The sequence below is a fragment of the Lissotriton helveticus genome, chromosome 4_1 (genome assembly GCF_964261635.1).
Source record: "Lissotriton helveticus chromosome 4_1, aLisHel1.1, whole genome shotgun sequence".
Taxonomy (NCBI): Eukaryota; Metazoa; Chordata; class Amphibia; order Caudata; family Salamandridae; genus Lissotriton; species Lissotriton helveticus.
Genome location: NC_136063.1, coordinates 1407350123 through 1407369900, shown reverse-complemented (window position 1 = coordinate 1407369900; position 19778 = coordinate 1407350123). Strand labels below are relative to the sequence as shown.

Here is a 19778-nt window from a genome sequence, read left to right as displayed (position 1 = left end):
AATGGTAACTGGTGCTCATGTACATCATTGGTTGCAGTTCACACTAAATAAGTGGAATATAAAACTGCAAAAAAATCTGCCTGTGTCCACAGAGCTCAATGCTGGTTGGTGCAATAAGAAAAAGTGGCACGTGTAGTTAGAGCGCTACGAGGTCCACGCCTCTGGCTGAAAGCTCTGCAAATATGCATTACAAACAGTATTGCAATATTAAGAAACAATAATTAAAAACATTAATACGCTGAAATTTTTGTTTTTGTAAAGGTGAGGACAGAAAGGAGCATTTGGTTTTCTGAGATCACGCAGAGGGGTAATACAAACGGAGGTTGAGGATCACAGATCTGCCGGGAAAGGAAGCAAAAAAAAAAAAAAAGCGTTCCTAAGAGAGAAGCTTGTCGATGGGGGGAAAAGCTAACAGGCAGGCGAAAAAACTTTCAAACCGCTCCCCACAATCTTCGAGGCCCAGACAACCGATGGAAACAAAAAACAAACATACCACAACCTGTCAAAGACCAGGATGCCGGGAGGGGTGTAGAAAACAGAAATGTATAAATGTATGCATTTATACATTTGAACGCCACTGATTACCACTTTAAAATCCTAGTGAAGCACAAAGACGTCTAAGAAACATAGGGCAGTTGAACGCGTTTCCCATCAAGGCCTCAAAGGCAAAATGAAACAAGCGCTGTCGCGAAAGGCAAGATAATGATCAGGGAGGAACGAGCGCCTCTGCTGGCTCCCCAGACCCCTAGGCCATGGGAGTGAAAGTTCTTGCTCCCCAGACCCCATGGGAGTGAAAGTTCTGAAAAAAGGCGGTACATGCACCCGTCTTTGGCCTTTTGCATGCTTTTATTATTGAAAGCCACCTGCAAAGGTCAATCCATTATGTCAAAGGTGTGTGGGCGGAGTGAGACCCACACATAGAACTGCTAACAAGAAACCTCGCAGAGCGGTGCATGCGCGCTGGCTCAGGCGAGACCTAAAAAGGGCGTAGCATTCTAGATGGAAAAGGCTTACCAGCCCTGGGGTTAATGCTAGGGCTCAGGAAAATAAAGAATTCAAACAACTAATTTAAGGCTGGAAAAAAGAACCCTCTCACTGACGAATATGATAGCATCTGAAGTAATAGCATTTTCTGTGTGTTAATAATGTATGTGTTAGAAATGGGATCCCTGGCTGGCCAGGGCTTGCGCCAAAGTCAGTCAGAGACCACCACTTCCACGTCAGGGCAAGGGAGTTACACGCCAAGCTAACCCCTGCTCACCCCCTTGGTAACGTAGCACGAGCAGTAAGGCTAAACTCGGAGGCGATGTGAGTTAAGTGTTTGCGCACGCACCCCAGCAACAACACCCAAGGCCCACCACAAAGGAAACTCCACACAAGGTTATACAAAAAATAGCCTTTGTATTACACCAAAACACATTTGATAAAAACACACACTTTACAATGTGCCAACAGGCACGGGCAGAATTTACAGGGGATATGTACAAGACAGGGCCACCTGGACCACTGTCAGGAATCAGCACTTTTAGAAGTAACCCTTTTAGAACATAGCACATAGAATGTAAAATCACTGTAGCACAAATTAGCACATAAAGCACACCACCAGTAACTACTAGTAACCAGGACCTCACTAGCACCACCTGTACTAGGAAGAACAACCACCTAAGTATCACAATACCTGTAGGGGTATAAGCACATAACACATGATGCATAACATACATTGAGGTGTAGGAGAAAACACACGACGCCTAAACACATTCAGAGGTGCAGATAACACATGATGCATAAAATACATTCAGCGGTGTAGAACAAGAACAATTGCGCACAAATCACCTTTAGGCAGGAACACCAGAACTGTCCCAAATGTCAGGGGCCTAAACGTGGCAGTTGCCCACAAAGTGCTGGGCAACTGGGAACTCGAGCCGGGCACCAGCGTGCCTCCTGGCTCTCCTGCGCTCAACCAACAATGTGGGCTGAGAGCCTCGGGGCTCTGAAATACAACTGTGCCCCCTGAGCCTCTCGTGGCTCTGACGAAGAATGCCCCAGGTCGTGGGAGCCTCTCGGGCTCAGTACAGGAACCAATGCCCCCTTTAAGCCTCTCGGGGCTCTGCCACGCACTTTGCCCCCTGAGCCCTCCTGGGCTCTCTGCCAGAAAGGTGCGACTTGAGCCTCTCTTAGGCTCGAAAACAAAGAATGCGGCCCGAGCCTCTCCGGGCTCAAAATGAAGAATGCCCCCGCACTGGAGGGGAGGGGCGGGCACCGGCAATGTGTCCCGACGCCCCCCCTATCCTTCAGCCACTCACCGGGTCTCGCGGCGGCTGGGGCTGGAGGACTCCCGCTCCTCCCTCGATACTGGCCAGAAGTCCGGGGCTCCCCCTTCACTCAGGAGCCCCGGGAAGGACACAGCAGGCGGCTTCTTCTCCTCGTGCCGGAGCTCTTCCTGCCGGCCGCGCCGGGATTGGCCTGCAAGCTGCTTCCTGGTGTCCCAAGGTCCCGCCCTGGCCTGCCTGACTTCCGGTTCGGCCGGGCGGCCACGGGGACAATTTTGCGGGGCAATGCCGTGTGGGCACCGGCTGTAAAGATCAATAAACCGCTCCGAAAGCGCTAGTGACAAAATAAAGCGCAAGGTCCCTGGCAGGGTGGGCACCTGCCAGGGGACTTTAAAATCGGCCAAAAAGCGGCGTGGGCAGCCGCGAAAGGGAATATGCCGGGTGGGCACCGGCCTCAACAACCGAAGCGCTCCCAAGAGCTATAAAGGCAAATCCAGCGCTCCCAGCGCTAGGGGGTCAGAGGGTCCAGAGAAAGCGCTCCCCAGCGCTAGTTGCAAGGTCCAGACCCAACAAAGTTCTTTTAGGTAAGGGGGGGGGGGGGCAAGGCTGGGCCCAGAGCCAGCTCACTGGGCCTCCAGGCAGGGAGGCAGTCCAAGTGGTGGTCCTCCTGCCCAGCAACAGCAGCAGCCCCCTCAGACAGGATCAGCAAATAACATTTTGTTAGGGGACACAGCCCCTTCTTATACCACTAAATCCTTTGTTTGTAGGTGCAGGGTGGGGGAGAAACCAGTCGCAGCTGGTTTTGGAGCACCCTTGATGGCTCAACCACCCCTTTTATTCACTAGGGAGGCTAGGGTCGTTAGACGCACCACAGGGGGCGGAGCCAGCATTGTGGGGGGAAAGCCCAGCCCCATTCAGGAACCAGGTGCGCCCCTCCCCTCACATCAGCATGCTAATCTCAGCACTCACCACTGGGCAGACCCATCCAGACATCCTGGAGCCTAGCATCCCAGCCAGCTCCAGCCAATCACACTCCAGCACCCTCACAGCACACGTACAGCCATGTCTAGAAGTGGCACTTCCACAATAGACACATACATGCCGCATACATCATTTCGCAGCATTCAATCACACGAGTCCGCACATACCAGACTCGAGCCTGTACACCCCACGCATCAGGAACTACCAGGGACACATACATTCCCCATGCATTCCTATTGGAGGACAGGCCTATCTAACCACATGCACTCAAAGTGCGCACGCACTTTCCACTGGGACACAGTGAAAGTGCGCAGAACCCAAAAATCACCATCACCAATTCACCATTTAAAGCAAAAAGTTTAGGGGTGAACCTGCCAGAAGGGCCAAGTCCAACAGTATGTTTAGACGCATAATTTAAAACAATGGATCATTAGAAACCATCTGCGGATGAGCTTACCTCCCGCTGAGCCAACTTCAATTTGTCTGTCTGCTTGACTTTAGGACTGTTAGCCAGCAGATGGCGCAGCTTGACATAGCTTTTCCACAACTTCTGGTACCTGAAGAAAATAAAGTGCTGATATCAGAATACTGAGCCTTTCACATACTCGGCACAGCAGTAGTTTGTTCAAGGCGGCTTGTTGGCCTGTCACACCGTCCCCAGATTCTGAATGGAATGCAAGAGCGAGACTTTTTATGGCTTTTTTTGGTTTTTTTCTAAAATACTGACCGGGAACAAATGTTATTGAACGTTATGGGCTGTGCCACAATGAACAGGAACTTGTACCACATCTTAGATGAAGTAAGCCTCGACAGCTCAACCTCGCTACCCTAAGTTAAAAAAATTCAACCAATACAAATGTTTGGGTGTATAGCACTTAATATCACAAAAAACAACAATAAAACAACAACAACAATAAAAATGTAATGAAAATCATTAAATTATATGGAAAGTCGGTTGTCTACATCAAATTTTAACTAAAACATGTTACACACAGAGCGGCCCCACCCAACGGTACTAATAAATGACATTCTTACTGCTGCTCTGAATGCATGAGTAAATTAAATGCTAAAGGTGAGTCACTCAGCTACGCACCTGAGAGTGCCAGTACTGTGCAACACCATGGAGAAACAGTCCCACGGACAGAGGTTACTGCACGCATGGTAACCAATGACTGCCTCATAACCCCTAGAAAACGTCTTTCGTAGTCCGGCACTGCACGCATGGTAACCAATGACTGCCTCAGAACCCCTAGAAAATGTCTTTCGTAGTCCGGCACTGCTTTAAATACCAAATAGCAGGGTCGGCTGACTTGTTCAGACTTTTTACATGTTAATTTTGGAGACCATATTAGAAGTGCATCATGGAAACACTGGCCGGGGAGGTGAAGCCGGACCCAATAGGGGGCCATGTCAAGCGCCTCCCAAGGGGGTAACCCCACAAGCCCACAAAAAGTGGGGGGCTCCGGATTGGGTGCCCCAAACATGCTGCTAGCCGCCCAATTGGAGCAGAGATTGGCAAGTGGCAGGGTGGTTAAAAAAGGGACGGACGTCACTGTTGGGACATAGAAACCCCCATCTTATTGGAATCACCTTGTTGCTGCCAGAATCGCATTGGAGTCGCCGCACCCTGCTCGTAGAGAAGCCGGAAGGAGCATCGGGAAGGAGGCAGTACGGCACAGAGTGAACAGCAGGACTTCTGGGCGGCGAGGAAGTGAACCAGCCCGGGCAGCACAGTGGTGGACTGCAACGGAAATTACTCTGAACCCGTAGGAACCGGTCCTCGACCTTGAGGAAGCCAGTGGCGGTCACCGACAACACTGGATATCGTGCGACGCTGCGCTACTAGTTTTCCTGTGCCAACCAGGCAACGAGTGTGGAGCAGCCTACTCAAAGACGTGGAGATCCTGCAAGATCTTCCGCCTTTGAACTGGGGGCGCAGGTTCGAGTATCGTCGTCGGCACAACCTACTGTTATTGGGGACTGTGTGCACCAGACCCCGTCGCGGCTTGCACGAACCCAGGACAAGCGCGGCCAAACTTACCACATCGGTTACTTCTAAAGGATGTGATCCGGCTCGGCCGCGCAACGAAGGCGAGCAAAAGGACGTTACCGGCAGGATCCAGCTAAAGTGGGGAGTTGCGATCACTGACTACCGAACGGGATTCAGGCGGGAAGATACAAGAGTCCATCTAAGCAGCTGTACCGTGTGGCAGAGGAGCGGCAGGAGTTTTTTGTCTAGCAGAGCAAGTTACACAGCACAGGGAGAGGAAGCCAACAAGCGGAGCCAGAGCACAAAGCCGAGCAGAGGCCCCGCCCACTAGAGGAAAGGCAAAACAGGCATCCGAGCTATGGCAGGGAGACGCAGGGCCGAAATAAGGGAAAGAAGATTGCTGGCGCGCTTTAGGGAGACACCTGGGAGTAATGAGGTCACTGGGTCAAGCGAAAAAGGAGCTGAGAAGGCCCCGGGAGGATTCTGGGCCAGAACAGGACAGCGATCTTGAGGTCTTATTAGAGAAAGCTAGGGCTTTGGTGGCCCTCAAAGGTAAGGAGTGGATGGATGAGCACATAGGGGGGCAGCCAGAAAGAAGCGGAAGCTGAGGCATACACCAGCACCCCCCTCAGAGCCCGGTACGAAGGAGCATGTATCCACAACGGTGGCCCCATCGAAACCAGGTAAAGGGGGGCCGAGGAAAGTATAGCAGCCGCCCCCTGCAGCCCCAAGGCAAGTGGCCGCGGGCCCCAAAGCCAGGAATGGAGGAAGGGGCAGGAGCAGTGCAACCGCATCACAGGAAGTAGTAATTGAATCAGACACAGTGGAGGGCAGCAGCAGCAAAGAGGGGTCTGTGGCCAGTATGGCGGCCCCCAAGGAAGCACGTAGCATGTCGAGAGCCAACACGGATGGCGGATATGGTGAGCACCAATCGCTGAGCGAAAGGGGCAGGCAGCGCAAAAGGGGACAGGGGCAGATGGAAACCAGTGAGGGAGTGCCAGGGCAAATGACAAATTATGGCACGCAATTGGAGTGAGCAACTATGCAGCAGAGATGCCATGGGCCCCACAGCACCCCTGGCAGCACACCTGAGGGAGGGCCAACAAGAATTCCAGGGGGGAGGCATGGGGAAAAGTACAGCTACACCCAGCGGCATGGATGCCTTGGTGGCATTGGTTGGGGCCGGGAGCCCCATTTGGGGGTGGGGCCCAAGTACGAACAGTGTATAACGGGGAGGACGGTGGGCCGAACCAGAAAAAGGGGCAAAAAAAAAAGGGCGGAGAGAGCAAGAAGGCGCAACATGGGATAGCCCACAAGGAGGGCAGAGGCACGGGGGAAGCAACAGGGTGGCACAACAGTAACTGAGGGAACCCACCCAGCCAAGGCTGGGGAAGGGTGGGACCCGGCTGGCAAACCCACAAGGGAGTACAAACGTCCTTCCCCGGGTGACCCGCCACCACCACAAAGTTACTTGGCTTAGCAAACCTCATCCCGCTAACAGAGAAGGAGAGGATTTGGCAGAAAAAGTAGATAGATATATTCTCCTTGCTGGAGGTGTACCAGGCAGGATTAGACCTAACAGTTCAGGACAGAAGGGATAGGTGCAAGCCAAGAGTGGAGAAAACAATAGACAACTGGCTACCGGCCTTCAGGACTCTGGCATGAGTATTCATAGAAAAATTCCCACAAAGTGCAGCAGACCAAATCCTATATGAGCAGAAAGTGCATGAAGCACAGCAGAAGTATCAGGGAGAAGCATGACTAAGGTACGATGAAGGCTTCAGGGAAAAGATGCAGACCTGGCTAGTAATGGAGTGGGACTGCCAGGACATAGAGGGCTTCAAGAATCACATGGTGGCAGCCAGGGAAGGGTTAGGCATACAGGTACCCAACTTTCGTCCATCAGGGTTCAAAGGAAGTATGAAGGTCAAGGAGAAAGGTTTAGAGGCAGGGCCCAGACAGGCGGGAGAACGGGAAAAACATGCATGGCAGCATGTTGGAAATAAGACAAGGATGAATGTAAATGGGGGACCGCATGTAGATTAAACACAGCTGTGGGACCTGAGGCAGCAGCCACCCTGCCGTACAATGCAGACAGTCACAAGGGACAGGTAACAACAAAGACAAGGGCAGCACAAAGAAATAGCCAGGAGGGCGAGGCAGTGCATGGGGTGAAGTAGGAATTGGTTCGGGGGCTAGCACTGCCTACTCCCATAAACACAAGGAGACTGATAACATTGCTAAGTAACTACCAGAGAGTGGCGGACAGAAAACAATTGGCGGAGGGGTTCACAGTTAGGCTCCCCATCCCTTATAGGGGACCAGTGGCCCCGCAGTTTAGCCACAACCTAAAATCCATATGGGACAACTCAGAGGCAGCTAGACAGAAGGTGGGCAATTAGGTTCAGTTATGGAGCGTGACTGGCCCATTCACTCCCCCTCCCCACACTACCAAACCTGATAGTTTCGTCATTAGACGTGGTACCGAAGAAACAGAAATACCGGCTCATACACCACTTTTCGCACCCGCACGGGGATCCGTCAAAGACTGGCTGGAGTAGGACAGCTCAGTAGCTTACACCTCCCGGGACGATGCAGTATAACTGATAAAACGGAAGGGGCTTTATTGGCCAAAACAGATATCGAGTCGGCATTCTGCTTACTCTCAGTACACCCAGACAGTTATCACTTCCTAGGTTTCCAACTGGAAGGAAACTATTACTACAACAAATGATTATCCATGGATTGTGCCATATCCTGTGCCTACTTTGAGGCATTAAGTAGTTTTCTGGAATGGGAGCTGGGAACGCGCCACTCGGAAGGGGGGGGTCCACTACTTGGACAACTTCCTGTTCCTTGGGAGGGCAGGAACGGGGGAATGTGCAAACCTCCTCCACCTCTCTGTAGGCTTGACAGAGGAGTTAGGTGTCCATCTAGCACACGATAAAACAGAGGGTCCGACCACCAAGCTATCTTTCCTCTGAATAGTTAGACTCAGTGGGCAGGACATGTAAACTGGCAACAGAAAAGGTAGCTGAGCTGCGCCAAATCATATTGCAGCTACGGCAGCAGAAAAAGGCGACTCTAGGAGAAATAGAGCAGCTGCTGGATAAACTGAATTTCGCCACCAGAGTAATCTCCGCAGTGTGCCCCTTCACCAGGCACCTGGCCTAGCTGACTAGGGGTATGTTGCAAAAACACCACAGGGTGTGCCTTATACAAGGGGTGAAGGAGGACCTGGGGCAATGGGACACTTTCTTGGCCAGTTTTAACGGTACCCTCATGTGGCGGGAACCCTGGGTGCAGGCAGAACAACTAGACCTCTACACCGATGCAGCTGGTGGCCACAGCTTCGGGCCACCCTGGGGATGGCTTGGGCAGCGGCAAGTGGCCAGACAGCTGGCATCAGAGCGGAATCACAGGCAACATCATTGTTAGAGCTTTTCCCCATCGTGGTGGCCTTTACTATATGGGGTCATAAACTGGCCAATAGGCAGATAACGATATGGTCAGACAACCACGCGGTGGTAAAGGCAATCAACTTAGGAACAGCGAAGTGCCCGGCAGTGGTCAAAATTCTGCGGAAGTTACTCAGTTGCCAACTGAATGCGAACACAGCCATTAGAGCAAGACACATTGCGGGTCTGGACAACCCAATAGCTGACTCAATTTCTCGTTTTCAGTGGGGCAGGTTCAGGGAGCTGTCACAGAATGTGTACTAAGTCATGACACCAGTGCCAGAGGAACTGTGGGAGTTGGTGGACACGGGATAAGGACATTGTTGGATCACGCACTGGCCCCCAAGATTGAGAAACGCTATTGTAAGTGCTGGGCTACTGACATAACCGGCGCGGGGGGATGCGGGGTGCAGGATGTCAGCCAGGAAGAGGTGACAACTTTCATCGACTGGGCATTCCGGAGCGAGAAAAGCAGATCGTGGGCTCAAGCACATCCGAGTGCTGTCGCCTATTACGCCAAGCTACCGTCCGGGTGGGATCCCACTGGGTCGTTTTTCTGCAAAATGGCAATGAAAGGCTGGGGTAGATTGCAGTCCAAGACTAGAGATAGGAGAAAGCCCATTGATTTTGCAGTCCTAAAAAAGGCAATCTGCGTACTAGCCGACATATGGACCAGGGAACATGAGCTTAAGTTGTTTAGGGCAGCATTCGCACTGGCTTTATTCGGGGCATACAGGATTAGAGAGCTACTTGTCCCAGCAAAAGGGAACCCGGGGACGCCATGCATATGCAAGATGGGGGTGGGGCACATGGTAATCCATTTGCGCCAATCAATAACAGACCAGGCAGGCAAAGGGAAATACACAAGGATTGAGTGCATCAGAGACAAGGATTGAGTGTATCAGAGACAAGTCCTGCTGCCCAGTATGCCTCATCCAAGACTATATGCTCCAAGGAGGGCCCGCGCAGGGCCGTTATTTACACATAGAGATGGGTTTGCTTCAGCCGGTTTCAGTTCATAACAGTTATGCGGAGGACCCAGGAGAGGGCGGGTTTTCCAACAGGAGAATTCGGGTCACACTCCTTCCGCACTGGGGCCGCAACCATGGTGGCAGACCAGGGGTTTGGCTGTGAACAAACAGGGCTGTGAGGTGATAGGCATCCAGCACCTTTAAGAGATACATACGTCCAACGGTGTACTGAGTTTTGTTTTTTTACCCCACTCAACATTTAGATCTGTCGGAGGGTTGCAAAAAAGTATGGATCGTAGGACACTCGTACAGAACCCGAGCACAACAGTGGCAGGCGGCACATCAAGAGTTCAGAGGAATCTGGCTCCGTAAGACGGAGGTGACCTGGCTGGGACAATCTGGGATGAAATGGAACCTGCTGCTCCCCGTGCTGCGAAGGGCGCTTCAGCAGGGGGACAGGCCAGATGCGGTAGTGGTTCACCAGGGGGAAACAGCCTAGCGGCCATTGGGAGGAGAAGCCTGGTTGAAAAAATGGTCACTGTTCTGGCATCACTAACCAAGTTGACCATCCCGGCAAATATAATATGGTCAGAGGTAATAGCACGCAGGGCATGGAGGGGAGCCATAGACCATGGGGCAGTTTAAAAGTCCAGCCGCAAACTGAATATCACCATGGCGAAGATATGCAGGGCCAACAGCTGGAGTTTCGTAAGACACGGTCTGATTAACCTTAGGTCCCCGGGCCACCACTTGGAAGGTGGGGTGCACCTAACCGGGGTAGGGATGGACATGTTCATATTCAACATAGTGGGGGTGCTGGAGCAACTGGGTTTCTCATGAGCAAGGGCAAGGGAGGCAGCAAAGGCGGGCGCTGCCTCCATTCGTTAAACCATCGGCAGCATGGCGGAAGAAACACAGAAAAAAATCCAAAGGGGAATGTACCATAGGTTGAAGAGCTGCTAACACAGCGTCCTTGGGATGCCACATGGCAGGGGCACTGAAGAGCAGGCGTGTGGCCAGCAAGGGTGCAGGGCAAGCGGAACGGCACTTGCAACCGGGGCCGGCCCTAACGGGCGCCCACAAAGTTGGTAGTAAGGGAAGCCTGGAACCGCAAATGCTGAGGGTTTGCATAGGGGGCACCTCAAGCAAAGTTAGTACTGTCATAAAAAGACAATGCCAAGAATGGGATATAGTGCATGACGTAAAGTAACATGGATGTTTATGAATGTCCAACCAATAAGTTGTGAGATGTATAATTCAGGTTTTAAATAAACTGCAGCCTTTCTCTGCACATACCATGTCGTCACTGGAATGATTTATGGGGGGAAAGGGATGCACATGGTTAGGGCGCTAAGAGGAAGGGGGGGAACTCGCCCCCTGGGGGGGTTAGAGTTCTGCAAAAGTCTCAATACGTAGATGTTGGTGACTGGTACTCGACAAAGTAGAGGAATACTGTTAGAGCTCAGTGGTTGACTCAGGAGTGTTTCAGATCGTCCTCTACAAACGATAACTTTTTAGCTAATGTGTTTGCAAAACTGCATTGTAAAAGGAATGCAATTTATTTTTCTAAAAGCGTCTTCGGGAAGAATCTACGGAACCCTGCAGGAAGGGGTAGCGCTTGCTCAACTGCCTGTTGAAATGTGGGACTGATATGCACATTTTTGCTAGGACTAGTTTCCTAATCTGTCACTAATCCAGCGAGCAGCAAGCATTAAAATGTAACCCTTTGCCATCATCCATATAATGTTGCAGCTGCTACTACCGACCCCACCAGAAGAGACCGATTTATTTTTCTTGCTAGAGGATTGAGTATCTGAGCTCCGAATAAACTGGCTGTGTTTCCATGGTAGTAGGTATGCTTTACAGAAGCTACACATAGTCAAAACCTAATGCCAATGCTTGTTGGGCTGCACATCCTTCATTCAGTTCAGGAGGACTACACTTTCCATGAATTACAACCACCCTCTATACATTATGTATCTTTAACCCTTGTAGACCGAAAGGCCAAGACGTTAATGTGAGAGAACACACCGTTATGCTGCCGGAAAAAACTGAAGTATTACAACCAAGAACATTCTGCACTCAGTGCTTCAGGTGACATAGAAATGTACATTTCCTATATAAATCATGTATTATATTCAAAGGAAACTTTTTGAAGATGTATTAAAAAGAAATGTGAAAATCTGCAAGTGTTTACTATGTAAGAGCTTAAAAGGCCAAAAGTTAAATGGAAATGTGTTTGCCGCCGTGATTAGTTTGCTACGCGGAAAATTTCACAATGATTCAACAATTTGCACACCGCTTAATGGTGCTCTTTGTACACAATTCTACTGTGTACCAGGATCTCAGGTTGCGCCCAGGACAGTCAGGACACAACGGGTTATAGGAGATAACGGTTTCTCCTTAGGTCAGATCTTATCAGGGTTCTATTTATCGTTTCTATGAATTCCAATCGAGGTCACCATATATCATTTTAAGGTTGACTGTTAAATGTAAGTGCCAACGTACACAAGCGCCGATCCCACCTTTGTTACATTTAGGTGGGCAGGTTATCAGGAAAAATTGCAGTGATTGTTATGACCTCAGGTGGAAAAGAAGAAAAAAAATGTCAAATATTGCTAAGAAACCCAAAAAATTGAAAATTAATTATTTTTTCTATTCAATTGCAGTACAATGTGCCTGGATAAGTGGCAATGCCATCTTTATGTTGCTGCCGCTCTTCAGCCCAGCATACTTCAAGGCAGCGTACAAACACCTTTGAAATGTAAAAGCATTCCTCAGTCGGCAGCCAAGTCAAGGACAGTGCACTCAATTTGTGTACGCCACAAGCACAATCATAAATAGACCATTTTCCGTTCATATTTGGAAGCCAAGCCATTTGCTTTAAGTGCACATTAACCTGCCAACATTAAAAAAAATATATTTAAAAAAAAACGTACAAGTCTTCAGTTTTCCTTTAAAAATGGACAAAGCCAAGCTAGCTTATTCCAAACTGCAGGATGTAATACTCAGTGAACATAACTTTTCTTTTTCTTAAATTCGATGAGATTTTAATCTGATATTACATGGAATAACAATTAATCATTAAGTTCGCTTCGAGGCGCTACGGTAAAGTTTCTCACTGTGGGTCTCCTGCATAACTCAGCTGGGCGGGCCGGATTCCGAAGTGCACAATGACGGGAAAGGTAATCACATCAGGGTTGAACTGCTCTCGGTCGAGCTGGTCGATGCGGACCGAGCTGGGCTTCTGGAAGAGAAAATCAGCACAGTTTAAACAATTAACACAAAAATCGATTCCCGTCCCGCGGGGATGTGTGGAGAACAAAATTATAATACACCTACAGACGTTGGGGAACGCTTATCTGGTTGCAAAATCACTTACTGTCAAGGAGCGTGGAACATCAATACGTGGACAACTGCCCACTTCCTTCCCCTGAGGAATTCACTGCTTTTAGAACCCCTTCCTACTGCCTTTCTGAAAGCATGCTATGGATAGGTCCCTAACCTCCCATTACCTGACCATGGGCAAGCCAGAGCCTGCTCTACCACTCAATCACTGAGAACGGCTGGATTGATTCACTTGTGCAATAATCCATGGGCTTTCAAGGTGCTTCCAGGTCTCATGGCTGCCAATGAGCTGCCTGATATGAGGTTTAAACTCCTGTGGCAGGTTACTAACAAGAAACAATACTACTGCAAGCGAGCCCTGCCTGAAACTTGTGAATTGTTAACACAGACCAAAGAGTAGGTCGTAAAAGACATGGACAGCAGAGAAAACTTGGTGCCTCAATTGACCCTGCTACACACATCACACCGCTATGTATTGCGTTACGCGTTAAGTGCACCAAATATAGCATCTTAGTGGACCAACTCAATCGGAAGACCTAAATACTAAGAAAAATGAATGTGCTAAAGCAGAACTCTTAAGAAATGTATTTTTAAAATTTTTTAAAGACGTTATTACATATTTTAAAAACAATCCATAGAATGCATATCAGTAAAATATACCACCAGTATACCATGCATTTAGTCATCAAAACCACAATCGCAACTGAATAATTAAAGTGAGCAAAATAAAAAAACAACAGTAAATCATAAACATTATCATCAACACACAAAGTTCCCAATTTCTCCTTATATCTAAAAAGGGGGTAAAGTTAGCTGGGTCAATAATCTCAAGAGCTGCCTCTCCCAGATGCAAAATTTTCCAGACTTTTAGATCTCTATTATATTTCATTTAAGCATTAGGGGTATTTTTGTACACTCATACCCTTAATTTAATATGGTGCTTTTTAAAGGGAACGTCCAATGTTTCTCCATGACATAGTATTAAAGTAGCATGTTTACAAAAATAACTTTTCAAAACATCTTTTACAATTAGATCGTTTTCCCATTAAAGTTTAAAACAAATTGATATTGTAACCGGCTGGCACAAAAATAAACAAAATTCACCTTCAAAATATATATTTGCAAGTTTACAAACATTTTCAAAAAATGTAAACGTATTAACTTTCACTGAATAACATTTTCCAGCTAACTTTAAACTTTGTGAATTTTTTGGAATGGTAAGGCGACATTTAAGGATAGATGCAATAAAATGGGTAAGTTAGCAGTAAATATTTATATTCACTAAAAAACAAACGTTTACAGGGACTTTATAGTTGGGTTCAGATTTTACAAATACAAAACCATAGAAATTCAGCTGTTCTAGTTAGAGAGTTACTTCAAGCAGTTATAACTCGTGTCCTAAGGTAACTATAACTTGTGCCCAAACCATGCACTGCTTTCTCATCAATAATTTTACTGCAAATGTTACAGAGTTATCGATGATGTCATAGAAAATGTGCATGGCAAGGGCGCGAGTTATAGTTACGTTAGGCATTCACGGCCGGCAGGTCTCGCAGGAAGGGGGGTGGAATCGGGGAGATGTAATAAAAAAAACCCCAAAAAAACGTACCTTCGCCTCCGGTACCATGTCGCGTTGTCTTTGCTCCGAGTCCCAGGAAGCAAGCAGCCTCTACGCTGCAATGGCAGCGTTGTGATTGGCTGGGACACTGACCACACAGTAGTAGATGGAAGGGCCATTTTCTCCATGTAGGCTGCATGCAGCCTAAATGGATAAAACGGAGAGGTTCTCTGACTGTCTTGGTCGGCCCTAGGGCTGACCAAATAGTCAGCGCCCACAACAGTGGGCAAGGCACTCCTCCCCAGCCCTGAAGCAGGACCGACAACCCCAACCAAACACTTCTGCCTTCTCGCAGTGCGAGAAGCAGAAACATCAAATGATTTTCATACCATTTTATGTTTCTGCTTCTCGCACTGCAAGAAAGCAGTAGGGTGATGCTCCTCCACTCACATGGAGGAGCCGCCCCTAACTAGAACAGCTGAATTTCTATGGTTTCGCAATCTGAACCTAACTATAATATTCCTGTAACCTTTGCTTTTTAGTGAATTTCTAAAGTTTATAAAAATTAGATTTCCTAACTATAACGTCTCCATAACCTTTGTCTTTTTTTCAGTCACTTTCTATTATTTTTTTACATTTACGTAAAAGGCCCATCTCAATCCACAGTAGGGGAGATGGGGTAGTTGAACGCAGGGTCTGGCCTGGCATTGTGCTGCCCCATCCAAACTTGCTGCTCCTACACCCCTCGTTCTTGCCATCCATTGTCCAAGTCCATGCCCCTGCTCCCTCATTACAGCCCTGTGTGGCTGTGCTGCCACTGCCTTTCCCATCTGCCATGAAGTTAGCTTGCTGCCCCACCCACCTTCTCCGTACGGTCTGGTGTCCGAGTCCATGCACCAGCCCCCTCCCTCCTGCCCAGCATGGTCTGAAGTGTTGCCACTGCCCTTCATTTAGCTTAATGTCCCTACCAACTCCTCCTGCTCTCCGTTGCCCAATTCTATGCCCCATCATTGCCCTCCTGGTCAGTCTCTGTGCTGAACTTGCTGCTCCTACCCTCCTTGCCCCACCCTCCGATGTATATGTGCTTGCCCCTGCGCCCTCCTTTTTGCCGTCCTTGTTCCATGGACCAGCCACTTTCCATCCTGTCTACTCGGAGCATTCTGTTGAGCTGCCACTGCCCCTCCCACCTGCCTAGCATGGTCAGATGACGGCCGCCTGTTCCTGCCACCCACACTGCCTGTCCGAGTTCCACGCCCCTGTCCCCTCCCTAATGCCCATGGTTCATTTTGCTGCCACTCCCTTCTGCCCTCTATGCTCTGTTGTGGTGCAGTTGTTAATCCTGCCAACCCCATGTGGTCTGTTATGAAGCCCCTTCCCCTGCCCCCTCTTAGAAGTGTCCAATTCCTGCCCACCTCTTCTGCCCTCCATGGTCCTTCGTGCATGCACCTTAGTGCTTGTCCACCATGGCTGCAGTGCTGCCACTAACCCTCCCGCTTGCCATGCATGGTCTTCTGTGCTGCCGGAGGTCCTCCCACTTGCCTTGTATGGTCAGCTTGCTGCCCCTGAACCGCCTCCCTCCGTTGTCTGTGTGTATGCCATTATAGTCTTACTGTTTCCCTCCATGGTGTGCTGTGCTACCAGTGCCCAACCCATCTGCCCTCCAAGGTCAGCTTGCTGCTCCAGTGCTGCCCTCCAGTTTCCATATGTAGGCCCCTATCCCCTTCCTCCTGCCTTGTCTGGTCCCTTGTTCTGCTTCTGCCTCCTCCCTCCTGCCCTTCATGGTCCGTTATGCTGCAACTGTCTGTCCTGTATGGTCAGCTTGCTGCCCTTGCCTCTGTCCCCTCTGCTCTCTGTTGTCCTTGTGCAGGGCCCTGTTCCCTCCCTATTGCTTGCCATGGCCTGTTGTGCTGCACTGCCGTGCCATTTTCACTATGTGGTGTATTCTTCTGCCAGAACCCCCGACGCCTCCCTTTTAAGGCCAGTTTGGTGTTCTTGCACATCTCCCTCCTGTCCATAGCCTACCCCATGCCTCTTGCCCTCAGTGATCCAATGTACCATGCTTGCCAACATCTTGAACTTGATAAGAGGGAGATTTTGAAAAATGAACCCAGGGAATTGATTTTCCCCATTGTATTACATTAAAGAAAGAGCTTTTAGGCAGGGAGTCTGCTGCATGAATCAGGTCTGTTCGCATGTATGGTTGTACTGTCACTGCCTCTTACTTCTGCCCTCAATGGTCTGTTATATTGCCTCAGCCTCTCTTGCCTGTTTGTTCCTTCTGTCCTCTGTGGTCCATCATGCTACCCACTGCCCCTCCACCAGCCCAGCGTGGTCAACTTGTTGCCTATGCACCCACCTCCCTGCCCTCTATTATCCGAATCCATGCCCCTGACATCTGCCTCCCCACAGTATTCTAATAAAAAACTAGATTGCTAACATTCTGTCTTTATTACAAAAGCGTGGCACACCTGACATCTGATTCAAAACTGTAATACCTAAAGCATTTTCTTTAGAAATTATAAAAATGAGAGGATCTTATTCTCATAGAACTAATAGTTAGTGTTACAGAATACGTCCTCATTTTTATTTTTTAGGAGTTCTCAAATACTGCTAAAGCACTTTTAAATTATTTGCTATCTTGATGTGTTTTTTATGCTAAAATCACCTTAGCAACAATTGATTTATAATCTAACTAAAATCTGTTATCACCCTTTATATGTTCTCCTTTTTCTTACCCTCAAAACCTGCCATTCACTACAATGCATTTCAGTAGGGTACTAACATGTGTATTGGTCCCAAGATGGCTGCCATCACATTTTAGTTTAAGTGCTGACAGCAAATCGTATCTCATCAAGAGATCTGTGCTCAGATATACAAATTTCAATTTCCTTTAACCCCTTGGCCGCGGCGCGAATTCTGCCTTGGCGGTGGGGGGTGAGCGCGGTGCTGCCATGCTCGGGACGGAAACACGCAGTCATGAGCCACGGGCTGGGTGTGCTCATGATGGCGTGGTTCCGTCACGGCCCCGCACGCTCATTAATTCGCCAGCACAAGCGGGGAATTATTGCCGCGTGGGCAGAGCGGCGGGAGCATTACGGAATCACGCCGCATGAGCACACGTTGCCCGTGGCTCATGATGGCGTGGTTCCGTCATAAGCAGGCAATAGGTTAATTTCTCAAAAACGACTTAACGGATTTACACCAAATGAAAAAATGTGGTCTGCAGGAAAAAATCAACATTTTTTCCAAATTTGGTGTAATTCATCCAGCGGCTCGGGCTGCATCATGTCTGAAGACTCCATGGGAATTAAAACAGGAAACACACTTGTTTTGACCCCAAATACATATGTATGTACATATGTATTTTTTAAAAAAAAGATGTTAAATCAAGGCCAAAATCCATGCAAAGATATGTTGGTCAAAATAATACACTACATACAAAAAACAATATTATAAAAAAAATATTTTTCTAAAGGGATTTTTGCAAAAGATGCTTTGTAACTGAACCTAGGTTACTACCATTTTGCTTTTCCCACCATTATATAGTGAGCCATCAAAAGCGTTTGTACTAGGAGTGTGGCAAAGGACTTCAAACTACGTTTTCCGGGTTTTGTAAAAAGGTGATATTTAAGGTGGAAGGCAAAGTAGGCACCAGGATTCTTGCACAGCAAACAATTTTTATGTGCTAATGGAACAATACCAGGTTATTTTGCCTGGATATACCATTTTTATAAGACAAATCTCCCTGCTAAGATCAAATTACCTTTTCTGCCAAACACTTGGAAAGCAATAAATAGGACTAGGAGACAACTAAAGATATTAAAAGTAAATCATACTCATGAATACTGCCCAAGATAGCGTCATCGAAGACAAACCCGATGACCAGCGTTAGATTTGCCCCTCTTGACATTCAACATTTATTTTGTATTCAAATCTTGCCCAGTTATCTGATTCAGAGATCATATAGGTAAAAAAACTATTTTAGCATGGTTTCATAATGAGACTCGCAAAAGCTTTATCAAGTTTGCATATTAGTTTCAGTATAGGAATGACTTCTGAGGTACAGGAATTAAGATGCAAGACCCATGTTAAATACAAAGTCAGATGTTAACTGACATATTTCAATAAATATGGAGACACCCCCTCGATAACGGTTACAGCCAGGTGCCAGATACCAAAGTTGCCTGGAGGTTCCTTTATTAACCAAATGCTATTACTTTTATTTTAGGTACATTGATATATAAATAATTTATAGTGGTATACTTATGTAGATTAATGATTTTTGGAGGCTGTCTAGCGGTCTGATCAATAAGAGACATTTCTGTCTCCGCGCACATGAAGTGGGGGGGGGGGGGGGGGGGACACAAAAAATTATTTCCAAAATGGTCAACAAGAGTCAGGTCCAACACACAACCTTGAAGTGGATTTCCGCCAGAGTCCTCAAGTCTCCACCTCTCCAAGGTGGCCACCCCACCCCAGAAGAGATGCATCGGTCACCACCGTCAACTCCGGAAGGGTGAGAGGTCTGTCACTGCACTGATCAGATCCAAGTTCAAAAGCCACCACTGCAGCTCTCTAGCAGTCACTTCCGAAAACTGGACCCGGTCGAGTAGATTCCCCTGATGTAGCACCCACAGACTTCAGATACCACAGCAGAGTCCGCCTAAGCCATTCACCAGCATGATGCAGGGGGTCATTAGACCCAGAAGCCTCAGAATTAGTCTCACCGAAATCCAGGCTTGAGAATAAAAAACTAAGATCATAGCCTGAATGTCCTGGACTATCCATGCCGGAAGGTAGGCACAAAACTGTACAGTGTCCAGAATGGCTCTGCTGAAAGGGAGCGCTTTGGAAGGAGTCTCGTTTGACTTTGGCATGTTGAACCCCAACAAATGAAAAAGGTATGCTTAAGTCTGAAGATGGGTGACAACTGCATGGTGTGAGCCCATCTTATATAGCTAATTGTCGATGTAGGGAAAGAGTGGGACCCCCATCGTCCGAACTGCAGTTAATACTTGGGGCCTGCAAGATGGGGATATGAAAATAAGCGCCCGGCAAGTCCAAAACTACCATTCAGTCTCCAGGGAAAACAGGACCTGGACAAGGCGGAGCATCTTGAACCTGTCCTTTTCAGAAAGGCAGAAGCCTTTCTGAAAAAGGACAGGTTCAAGATGCTCAGCCTTGTCCAGGTCCTGTGTAGGA

General features: G+C 48.3%; 1 protein-coding gene across 2 annotated transcripts in view; it reads right to left on the bottom strand.

Moving 5' to 3' along the window:
- Window positions 1-19778, bottom strand: part of DROSHA (drosha ribonuclease III) — a 669472-nt gene that overhangs the window by 215966 nt on the left and 433728 nt on the right. For both annotated transcript variants that reach the window (XM_078687959.1, XM_078687960.1), the window contains exons 14-15: window positions 12793-12917; window positions 3709-3808 (exon numbers count right to left, since the gene is read on the bottom strand). In XM_078687959.1, the coding sequence (XP_078544085.1) occupies window positions 3709-3808; window positions 12793-12917 (225 nt within the window). The remainder of the gene's footprint in view (window positions 1-3708; window positions 3809-12792; window positions 12918-19778) is intronic.